Raw genomic sequence first — 11,583 nt, 5'->3', positions numbered from 1 at the left:
AAAACGCTTAACACAAAAACCAGGATAGTGGTTACTTTGGAGATTGTATGGGGTCAGGGACGAAGGGTCTCACAGGGGGCTTTGAAGGTACTGGTGGATACACAAAGATTCATTTTATTATTTTTGCATTTAAATGATTAAATGTATGTTACATATAACTTTTTCACATGTATGAAGAAATTTATGAACAAAAAGAAATGCCAACAGCAGCTTGTGCTCTCTAGCCCTGTGGTTACTTTGGTTTGGAGTTATAACCCCAGCTTTCTTACCTAGTCTTGAAACTGGAGTCCCCATTCCCAGGTTCTCTCCCTCCTGTCTGTCTTCCCCATTGCTACCAGAGAGGCCTCCCCAAATTGCATATCTGATACAATGTGGATGGTCTGCTCATACACATTTTGTGGCTCCCCACTGCCCACTATGTAAGCCCAAACTCCTCATCTCCACACATTTCTCCTACCTGAATTACCCTTTCCTCCCCTTCCTTCCCCTTCTTTGGGCCTATTCCAGGCCAGGGACCTCCACTTTTCCAACTGAGCTCACTGAATGGCCCCCTTGTACTCCATGTCAGAACTCCACAACTGTAACAAGGTGAGGTCACAAAGCTCTTAAGAAGGAGGAGGCCTTCTCCTCAGAGGAGAGGATTCTGGAAGCTCCTTCGACTGGAGCTCAGCTCAGTGCTCACGGGAGGCTTGAAGACTATACAGCTCTGCTCATCATGGTAAGACTTTCCCGCAGTTCACAGGCTCACATGGGATGAAGGGTCTTGGACTTCATCCACGTCTGAGATAAGCTTGTCTGCTGTGTCTACAGCGTTTGGGAACTGGAGCAGAAAACAGTGGGAAGTTGGGGGAGGATGAGGCAGAGATTGGTGGGAGATGATGTTTCTTAGCCTATTCATATATTTTCCTCCAAACCTCATCTTCCCTAGCAGGAAGTTTGTACTGAGCTGGTGTGAACAGTTCCTATTCTTTGGGTGAAAGAGGTGTGTGACTTTATCTGTCTCTCAGAGTGTAAAGAGCATGGGCTTAAGAATTAATCTGGCTCAGCTGTTGACTGGTTGGGTCACTCATGTCCCTCTGTGTCCCACCTTCCTAGTGTGGTAGATGTTATGAGCATCAGCTTGCTCAAGGAAAGGCAGTGGAGACAGTAATATCTACCTGGTCTACTGCACAGGTGGTCGTGGGCCCCAGTGAGGGGGTGGAGGCAAAAGACTTTGAAGAGTATAAGGCATTGTGCTAGTGTTGCTTACTGTGCCCAGGCTGTTTGTATGTTGGACTGTGGAGACCAGGTGCAGGAAAGGAAAAGCCACTGATTCTGTTCCTTGTAGACAACGCTTCCCATTCAGATTCTGGCTCCTTCCCTTCAGTTTGCAGGAGGAGCTGGAATCTGGATTAGTCTCTTATTGACGTCCATCAAATTAAGGAAGTTTAGTCATACTTAGGTTTTTTAAAAGCATTTTTAAAATTAGAAATTATTGAATTTTGTTCAAAGCTTTTTGTATTCATTTAGATGATATATAAGTGGTGAATGTCAATTGATTTCCTAGAGTGGATTTCCTATTCCTGGGATAAACCCTATGTGATTTCAGTTCAAAAACTCAGCTCAGTAGGTTGTTGCCCTGAGTTATTGCCCCTTGTCCCTGAGTTCATGCTACTTCTGGATCTCCAGGCCTGGTGGAACACCCACCACTATGCCAACCAAGTTCATTTCATTTTCCCAACAACCTTTGTGGACAGGATATATTACCATCCCCACTTAACAGATGGAGCAGCAGAGGCCCAGAAAAGTTGGATGATCAGTCCACGGTAGCATGTGGGTGGGTGGGTAGTTGACTGTTTTATCAGCCTCAGTCAAGTGCCCTTATTTACTCTCCTCACTTCCCTGATCCTCCCCTCTCTCTGCTGCCCCTACCTGCAGTGTGAAGAGACACAGGTGACCATGCAGAGACACATGCAGAGTCTGAGGCACAGCAAGGAGGAGCTGAACAGTCTTAACCAGGCCATCCAGCAGCTGACTGTGGAGGTGGACAGTGCGAAGAATCGGGTGAGGGGTGAGAGGGGTAGGGGGCACAGTGGTGACGGATGGGTGTGTCCATTGTTTGTGACAACTAGACTAGAGCCCCCCATCCTTTGAAATAGAGTTTCTATTTGTAAATGTTTGAGTAAATGGGAGTGTGGCTGTATGTGTATGTCATGCTTACATTTGCCTGTGACTCTATTGTGGGTAAGTGATTAGCATGCAGATACATATGTTTGAATATGCATGCTGTTTTGTATATCTTTTTTTATGTGTATGTACATTTGTATGTCTGTGCTTTTTGTTTGTCCTACGTAGCATTAAATTTGAACTCATCTCCAGAAACTGCAAGATTTTACCTAGAAATCCAGTTTTCTGAGTTCTCTGAAAATGTGCAGATCTGGCGACATTAAACTATGATCCCCCATGGTAACATCTGGCTAGAGGAGAGAGGCCCCTGTCCCCCCCACATGGGGACATGCTCCTTTGTGTGCCACAGCCCCCCACTCCAACTGCCTCCTTTGACACGGAGGCAGAAGGTTCTTCACCATTTATCTCCCCTCCCCTGTGGAAGAGGACAGGTGCTGAGGCTAGGTCTCTTTCTAAGGTTGAGAAATGAAAGGCAGGGAACATGAAAACATGGTGATTTCAGGACAGTGAGAGCATGCATACTTCTCTGTGGAACGGGCTACTGTTGCAGGTAGTTAACATTCGACCTTTACCTTTTGATGCCTCTAGCCTCACCTCTGTAGGCATTTGTGTTTGTGACTTGGGCTGCAGGACTGAGAGAGGAGAGTTCCCACATGAATGCTTTCTTTCTCCTGACTTCTTTCCCTGTCCACCTCCTCTCTTTTCTCCCAGCATGCACTCTGTCAAGCCCTCCCAGCTCACACTCCAAACTGCCCAGGGAAGGGGTTCTGCTTTGATCTTTTCTTGCTTTTTGCAGAGAGAAGTGTCTCAGGCTCCGAGGGAGACTTGTGGGGATTCTCCCTTCTTCAGGAGCTGATGACTCTGAGGGGACTAGCTGTTCAGGTTCCAGGGGTGGCAGAGTGAGAGGGTAGTCATGTTGGGGTGCAGTCTCCCACCAGCCACAGCTGCTCTGATCCCCTCTGCTGGCTTCCTAAGCAGCAAGCGCACCTCCTCAAGGCAAGCAGCTATTATTATTTTCCCCAAAGACTACAAATTTTAGTCTTCTGTGAGAACAAGGTAGCCTTCTTATTAGTTTCCCTGACAAAACAATAATGCCAGCATTTTGTACTAAGGAGCATTTGATGCTTTTCGCATCTGAGCTCCTATTAGAAAGTGTCACTATACTGGTGTAAAAGGCTTTCTCTCAGCCATCCCTGATGGCTGGTGCCAAATCTCCCTCTTAGTAGTAGTGTGGACACACACACACACACACGTTTCACAACAGGCATGTTCACCCTACACAATGATCTGTAATTCTCATTGGCTTTCCATCCTCTGAGAAAGGTCTGGACCCTTGAGGGGAAATAAGTGAGGACCAAGGGTGACCTTCTGTCTGTGGTCTTCCTTTCACCCTCAGCCCTGCAAACTAGAAGGAACCAAGTACTCGCCAGCTCTGCAGGAGGAGGGTGCCTCAGGCAGTGCCAAGGGCAAGCTGGCTTCGCTGGAGGCCGCCTTGCAGCAGGCCAAGCAGGACATGGTGCGACAGCTGCGGGAGTACCAGGAGCTCATGATCGTCAAGCTGGGCCTGGACTTTGAGATCGCCACCTACCGCAAGCTGCTGGAGGATGAGCAGAGCAGGTGAGGGGTGCTTCAGATACAGCAAGCATACAGATGGGGTTGGGTGGGAGGTCATCACCTGGGCCTTAGCAGCTGAGGACAGGGTGGGGAAAGGTGACCTGAGTATCCAGGAACTTGTTTTCCTGGAGCCAATTTGTTCCCAATATTCAACAGCCCTGTAGACAAAGGCTCCAGGTAATGAGCAACTAACTCATAAAGGCATTCATCCCCAGGATCAGACAGCAGGGGCAGGTTTGTTCAGCCAGGGGAAGTAAGGTCTCAGTGTGAAGTGCCTTCTTCCCAGTTCTGCCCCCTTCCTAAGGCCTGGGGAAGGCAGTGTTTGTGGGAGCAAGTAGGGCCTGGCTTTTACCCTTAGGCAGCAGTAGGGACTCAAGGACTGCCAGCTCCATCCAGTTGGGGACACAAGGCTTACGGGAGCGGGAGGGAATCCACCATGTGGCAAGCATGCTACATTTATTATCTCCTTTAAGCCCACAAAAACTCTGGGAGGGATGCTTCTATCCCCATCTCACAGATGAGGAAACTGAGTCTCAGAGAGGGCAAGAGGATGACTTCAGGGAGGCACAGGTAGAAAGGGATTAAGTGAAGCTTGAACAGTATTCTTCAGATAATAGAGCTGTCTTCTCTGTGGTCTCCTTTAAAGTGCACCCCACCCGTGGTCTCCCCTTTCAAGATGTTTAGGCCCCCAAAAGTGTAGATCTCTTGCTTTCTTCCTCTTCCAAGAAGTCATCAATATAGGAGTGAGTTATTTAAATTTACTTAAAAGTCGGTGGGGATCCGAGAGAACCAAGGAGCGTGCAGGATGGCATGATTTCTGCCTTTCTGGAGAGGGCCAGGAGTGTTTTGTCTTAGAGAATGGAGACTGTTACGCCTAGAGGATAAGTACACTTTACCTGTTTCCTCCTCCCTGCAGGCTCGGCCTAAGACTGGGAGCAGGGAGCCTCAGTAAGTAAATAATAGGTATAACTTGGGTTAGGAGGGACAAACCTTATCCCCCTCCTTGTGTGTATCCTCTTAGGAAGGGAGAAGGGGCCGCTTCCTCTGCCTCCCTTTGCCAGGGGCTGTTTCTTCTCTTGGGGGTCTTTGTGTTTGCGTGTTGCGGGGAGGGGGTCCCATGGTCTGCCCTTTGTGGGGAGGTTCTGTTGGTTTTGCCTGGTGTGTGGAAGGAAGTTCTGTGGGTTTATCCTGGTGGAGAAGATTGTTTTATCTTGGGTGGGGGGGATCTGTGTCTGACTTCAGGGAGGGACAGATTCTCCAGTTGTTTCTGGGGGGAAAGGGGTCTGTATGTATTCCTTTGGGGATTTTGCATGTCTGTCTCTGAGTGGGGAGGGTCTGTGCATTGCTTCCTGGTGAACTTGTTTGTCTGTCTTCTGGGGCGGAGGGAGGGAAGGGGGTATCCTCCCCTCCAGCAGCTGCTCTCTGCTCAGCCCAGGGCAGCGATCCCACCGGCCGGCTGCTGCCACCACCGGCGGGTTCCGACACCCTGGATACGAGCGCCCCTGGCGACGGCTGCGCGCTCTGCAGCTCCTCCGGCTGTGTAGGGGATTTCAGCAGCAGAGGCTTCCGTGGATGTTGAACACTTCCTGCCCCGAACAGGAGTCAAAAAACCCCAGCTTTTGTCCCAACTGAGACTTGGTCTCAGTTGCCCCTCCCATGGATCTGGCCCTCATCTCACCTCTCCCTCCTGCCCTTCACCTTAGAGCATAAAGTCTCTGAATGTTGTTTTGCTCCTCTGAACTACCTCCACCCCTCTTTTCCTGGGACCCCTCTTTCGCAATAAAAATGTTCTGCAGTGGACCGAGCTGCCAGGCTCTTTGCACTTGGATTCCTCAGGCTGTTCCTAGAAGGAAGACCAAACTGGCCAGATTGGGGGTTGGGGGCACTACCAAGAAGCAACGGTCCTAGCTCTACTTGGCAGAGGAGCTGAGAACTGCATTCATTCATCCACTCACTCACTCTCCAAACACTGGACGTCTTCGGAAGGTCAGACATGACCTTCTAGTCCTGGCTCTTTGGAGATGACCTTCTGGTGGGGAGGCAGGCCACAAACAAGGAAACAGGCAGAGAGAGAATGGAGTGGGAGAGGGAGAGGGCAAGCCTTCGACTGCCCAGGCAGGGGCACCTGAAGGCAGGCCCATGGGAAGATGGCCGTCGCAGGCGGGGGTTGGGGAGTATGAACACAACTGGGTGGCTCAGGCCTGAGTTCTAGTTTAACAAGCGATCTCATGGTGGGCTGGGAACAACATAGTATGGTGGAGAAAAGCTTGTCTGTGGAATCAGGCCGAGGTTCCAGTTCTGCCTCTACTCCAGGTCTGTGTTGTACTTTATTTTTTTTTCCACAAGGTAACTGGACTTTAGGGGGCAGAAGCTAGGCCAGTTTGGGGGGTGGGGTGGCCAGTGAAGTTTTCGGTTTCTGAGCTCTTTCCTTGCCACACAGCCTGAGAGATGCCTTTATTCATGACGCTCACATTCTTTTTTATTGCACAAAGGTTACATTATCAATGCATCTGGGGAACAAAGTTTCCTGCTTTCTAAGTCTCTGGGTAAGGCTAAGGTGCGTGATTGGCCAGAGGCTCTGGCTTTACCTTTTAAGGCATACCAGTGCCAAGGTGTCTGCTGTGTTTTCCTGGGTCCCCGCCCAAAAGTGTCTAAATGGCTCCCTTCCTGGTTGAACAGAGCAATCTCACGCTAGAGGAATGGGATGGAAACTTGTCTGGCAGGCTGCCCCCCACCGAAGGGTAGGAGACCTGGCCTCACCGGAGTCCGGCATCAGCCCCGTTTGACCCAGACTGACTGACACTAACTATATAAACGTTCTTACCAACTCTCCCAGTGCAAAGCAGCTCCTGAAAGCAGAGCTTGCCCTTCTGCAAGATTTTTTGGTTGGGCTCTGTGTTCCCCGCATTTTGCTGGGTAATGACATCGTGTGATTTTCAAGGTTAGGTTTTATTCAGCTCCCGCTGCGCTGATCATTTGTGGGAAATGCAGAAGGAAATAGCCCCAAGAGCTGTTGGCAGGATTTCTGATGAGCCTTCTGCAGCCCGCATCACAGAGGGCTGGTCGTTGCCTGTGTTTTTCCTTTCTAAATCCCAAGCCTGACATCAGTCCAGGAGATCCCAGGGGCTGCGGGGTCAGGTTTGAGTCTCTTGCTGAGCCAGGGCCATGTGGGCCACCAGCAATGTTTGCAGTTTGGGAACTGATTCTTTGAGCAGGCTCCCTGGCCATGGGCCACATTCCAGCCTGGGGTGGGAGAGAATTACTTGTATATTTATGGAGAGTCATTCACTAGCCCATTTATAAGCTTTATGAGTCGGGGTGACTTCTGAAGGGAGGAGGGTGGTCACCAGTGCAGTCATCGCTTTGGGGACCTCAAGGGGTCAGCCCTCTGTTGGCTCCTGATGTCTGTCTCACACTTAATTGCACTTAAAAATGTCAGATGGAACTTGACGGTGTGAGTGTCTCTTGGAGCCTCAGGTCTGGACTCTTGACAGGGCCTGCTTCTGAGCTGTGTGGTGTTGCAGCAGAGAGGGCTGGTTAGGACAACTGCACACTCTGGAACTCTGCCAGGGCTCTGTCCTGCTCAGAATTCCACCAGGAGAGTGGAGGAGCCACACTGGTGGCCAGGACACCCAAGACTGATACTGTTCCTTGAAAGAGCCTTTTTGTTTTCAAGCAAACAAAATATAACCAGAGACATCGAAATTAAGAACAATCTAACAACAGCCAGCTCACTTCTGGTCTCTCACACGTTTTAGTAATTACTTCTGTTGCCCTGAGGGATGGGGGCTTACATTTCTGCTACAGTTTTCTGGGCCTGGGACTGAAGCTTTAGAGATTCACCCTGCTGTACAGATAATATGTTGAGGGACTCGCCTTGATCCATACTGAAGCTAAGGGGCTGTCTCCCCGCTCCACCACCACTTATAAGATCCTCATCAGCGTCAGAGTGGGGGCATGGAGGGAGACGTTTCCCTGAATAAAGGAGCTCGACGACTTTGGAAGACATTGAGATTTCTCTCTGCACTTGCAATCTCTGATCACAGATATAAATGCAATGAGAGGCTGGCCATGCCTCCGATTTCTGGAGGGGTGTCTACTTTACCTTCTGCAAAAAACAAACAAACAAACAACAAAAACCTAATGATAAACACGCCATGATGATTTTGTGTTGGGCAATGTCTGAGCATCTTATGTGAATGAAATTCCATACTCCATCAACCCTGAGGTGGGTACTCTTTTTGTCATTCTCACTAGAGATGTGGACACTGAGGCGCAGAGAGGGTAAGTAAATTGTCCCAGGTCACTCAGTGAGGAAGGAACAGAGCTCAGTTCGGGGCCCAGGCAGCCTGGCCCCAGAGTCTGTGTGCTCACCTCTCTGCCACATCACCTTGTTGGGTGCTATTTTCTGTTTTTGAGGTAATTTATCAGCTATGGCTGATTGCCAGACCTCAAAGGGACTCCACTAAAAAACAGGTCGCCATATCAAAGGCTTTTTGAAAGTTTAAATCATGTTGATGTTTCACCCCTTAAGGAATTCTAATAAATCACTGAGGCATGAGTCTTCCCCACTACAGCAATGGGGGTTTTCCTTAAGCGTTGAGTGATTGGAGAACCTCATTTTCATTATCCATCTGTTCAGAGGGGTGCACAGGGATTGTTTCGGGGGGGCAGCTGTAGTTTGGTAAAATGAGCACCAGAGATGCACACAGGTTCAATCCCCAGCTGTGCCACTGAACTTAGCATGGGGCCCAATTACTGAGCGTCTTTGAGTGCTGGTTTCTTCATCTTCAAGATGTACCATAAAAGGTGGTGTGGATAAAATCAGTAGGGTTGTGTGAGTTACATCGTGTGGGGGCCTAGCACAACCCTTGGCTAAGTCTGAGACTGCTGTGAGTCCAGGGACAGAGGACTGTACCGGAACCCCGGAGTAGGCCTTTTTCTACTCCATGTTACTTCCGAGACCTTCCCCAAACCCCGGCCCTTTATAGGACAACAGAGCTGGAGACCAAGGCCCAGTGTTGGCTACATTGATTTATTGGAAACACAGGTCAAGACAGAGGTGAACAGAAGAGGAAGAGGAGAGGCTGGGGGACTCTGGTCACTGGCCCCATGGCAGCCCAGGATAGGGTCCTGGTCCTAGTCCTTCCTGCCGTGGAACCTCCTTCCCGTGGACACTAAGGGGACTTCTTTCTGGGGTAGCCTTTCCCAGCGCAGGGTGGGGTAAGTAGGTGCGAGAGAGGCAGGATGGAGGAAGAGGGGATCACAGATACATATGAGTCTACGAGCAGGACGGACCTTTCAAAGTGCAGAAGTGACCCAATGCTTGCTCTGCCCCAGGGCTGGACCAGGCCCTACTGGGCAGGAGAGAAGCAAAGTTGGGGCTTGAGTTTGGGTGCCTAACATTTGCGGCAGCTGCTGGCACAGGAGCCCACGCCGTAGGAGCTGATGCCGCAGGAGCCCACGCCGCAGGTGCCCAGGCCACAAGATGTGACCGAATTGCAGGGGCCGCAGGGTGCGCAGGGCACACACATTCCTGTGTTCACCGCCAGGTTCCCACTGCAGGGGGCGCTGCAGGCACTACCTGTCACCGGCCTGGAACCCGACGTGCAGAGGTCACCGCAGACGACTCCACCCCGGGAGCTGCTGACACCTGCCAACCCCAAAGCCTGAGTCAAAATTCTGAGAGCGAGTTATCTTATCCCCGGATAATCGCCCTCCCCAAGTATCTCTACTTGACAACTCTAGGTCCCCCAGTGCCACAGCTGTGGTCTCTCTGCGGGCTGACCCAACCTCTCCTGCTGGGATGCCAACCCTTCCTTCTCTAGGTAGGTCCCAGTGAAATCCCTCCTTCTAGACTCTGTCATCCCCTATAGGAAGAGTACATCCAGCCACTCAGGGCCTAGGTCACTTACAAACATTCACAGCACCAACACCTTCACACAGTCTGAGAAGAAAGGAAAAGGGCAGTATTAGCCACTCAGCCAGAGTGACAAACAAGGCTCCACAAATTTGGGGGGTAGGTCCAGAAGTCAGGAAGGGACAAGCAGAGGTCTCAGGGATGCCCTTCCAAATTGACCCCACCCACAAAGTGATAAAACGCAGGTTTATCCCAGACTCCTGGACCTTGCTCAGCTCTGAGAAAAGATGGTCATGTTTATGGAGCAAAAATGGCAGGTTAGCCAGGTAGGGGCCCACCTGTGCTCCTCGCCCTCCAGCAGGCGCCTGTAGGTGGCGATCTCGATGTCCAGGCCCAGCTTGGAGTTCATCACCTCCTGGTACTCCTTGAGCAGGCAAGCCATGTCCTGCTTGGCCTTCTGCAGGGCGGCCTCCAGCTCAGCCAGCTTGCAGCGGGCATCGCTGACAGCTGTCTCGCCCTGCTGCTCTGCCTGGGTCACTGCAGTCTCCAGCTTGGTGTTCTGAGGACCCAGAAGAGCACAAGGAGGGTTATGGTCCCCAGGTCTCTCTGTCCATTCCCTGGGTGTGTCCCAGTCCCTCTCAGCCAGTGGGGAACATGCCAGGAGCAGGCCTCATAACCTTCATTATCTGGGTCTACCCTGTGTGACCACTCCTAAGGCTTTGTCAAACTGACTAGAGAACAAATGGAGAAGTACACAGCCTGACAGACCCTGGCTAGGGCCCCCCCAGCCTCTCTGGTGATCCAGGGCACAGAGGACCCGTACCTGGCACTTGGCATTCTCGACCTCGGCTGTCAGCCTCTGGATCATGCGGTTCAGCTCATTGATCTCCTCCTTGGTGCGGCGCAGGGTCTCCCCGTGACGGATCACCGTGGCCTTCATCTCCTCACACTGGGGGGAAGCAGACACTCAGGATGGCGTGTCCCACCCACTCGGGACACCATGCATGACTGTGTGGGTTGTACAGCACTCAGTCTGTGCAGCCTTCCATGGCAGCCCTGCTCTGCCTCCTCAGCCCGAGAGCTCTCTGCCCTTCTGTTACCATCCCCAGGGACCAGGATCCCCAGACAAAAGAAGCCTTTTCTAATATTTACCTCGCATCCCTTCCTCCTGCTGCCATGACTAGGAGGCAGAGGGTCCAGTGCACTCACCTTGCTGCGGTACCAGGACTCGGCCTCGGCCCGGCTGCGGCTGGCGATGTCGTCATACTGAGCCTTGATCTCAGCAATGACACAGTCCATGTTCAGGTCCCTGCTGTTGTCCATCTTGACGACGACTGAGGTGTCTGAGATGTGAGCGTGGAGGACGCGGGATCTCCTGGGGAGATGAGAAGAGGAAGCATCCTGTTTATGCCTCAGCCTCACACACCTTAGCCTGTATCCAGCCTTCTCAGCTCTTCCCTGGTCTCCAGCCCCCTCATCCTCGTGGACTGCAGCCCCTTGCCCACGTCCCTCTCCTCCTCCTGTCTCAGGCCAAAGTCCTCTCCTCCGGACAGCTGCCAGCTTTCTGCCCAGACCACAACCCCTCACCTCCTCATACAGTCGCCGCAGGAAGTCAATCTCCTGGGTCAGGGCCTCTGCATTGGCCTCCAGGTCTGACTTGCGGAGGTAGGCGCAGTCCACGTCCTGGAAAGGTGGGCAGTCTTTGAGCTCAGAAGACCCCTGGTGATCGTCACCCCAAACTCCTCGCTCTTCTCACCCTTCATGGAGGCCGGGTTGGGGGGAAGGGTTCCCAGTGTTCCCATTCCCTTCCCATCTCCATACCCTCTGACCTTCCTGGGATGGGCCTCACAACCTCCTCCCCATCTGAGAACAAACCCCTCTGTGCCTTGCAGATGGGCCACCAGCCTTTCTGCCTCCCAGCTGACACAGCTTACCTCCCATGT

The 11,583-nt window shown here is 51.7% G+C and overlaps 2 protein-coding genes across 3 annotated transcripts in view; one reads left to right on the top strand and one right to left on the bottom strand.

Moving 5' to 3' along the window:
• The first annotated feature begins 561 nt into the window (after nt 1-561).
• LOC123812605 (keratin, type II microfibrillar, component 5-like) lies at nt 562-5,568 on the top strand. Its single transcript, XM_045829383.1, has 5 exons — nt 562-588; nt 1,918-2,022; nt 3,563-3,783; nt 4,697-4,728; nt 5,211-5,568. The coding sequence occupies exons 1-5, from the start codon at nt 562-564 to the stop codon at nt 5,357-5,359; spliced, it is 534 nt and encodes a 177-aa protein (XP_045685339.1). The 3' UTR covers nt 5,360-5,568.
• A 3,611-nt stretch (nt 5,569-9,179) lies between these two features.
• LOC123812550 (keratin, type II cuticular Hb1-like) overlaps nt 9,180-11,583 on the bottom strand; it is a 5,749-nt gene continuing 3,345 nt past the window's right edge. For both annotated transcript variants that reach the window (XM_045829339.1, XM_045829338.1), the window contains 6 exons: nt 11,228-11,323; nt 10,850-11,041; nt 10,464-10,589; nt 9,979-10,199; nt 9,696-9,727; nt 9,180-9,433 (listed from right to left, as the gene is read on the bottom strand). In XM_045829339.1, coding sequence (XP_045685295.1) covers nt 9,180-9,433; nt 9,696-9,727; nt 9,979-10,199; nt 10,464-10,589; nt 10,850-11,041; nt 11,228-11,323 — 921 coding nt within the window. The remainder of the gene's footprint in view (nt 9,434-9,695; nt 9,728-9,978; nt 10,200-10,463; nt 10,590-10,849; nt 11,042-11,227; nt 11,324-11,583) is intronic.

Source organism: Phyllostomus hastatus, unplaced genomic scaffold, assembly GCF_019186645.2.
Source record: "Phyllostomus hastatus isolate PE091 unplaced genomic scaffold, TTU_PhHast_1.1 phas_scaffold_93, whole genome shotgun sequence".
Lineage (NCBI taxonomy): Eukaryota > Metazoa > Chordata > Mammalia > Chiroptera > Phyllostomidae > Phyllostomus > Phyllostomus hastatus.
Note: the sequence above shows the minus strand (reverse complement) of the source record. Positions and strands in the feature narration are given on the sequence as shown.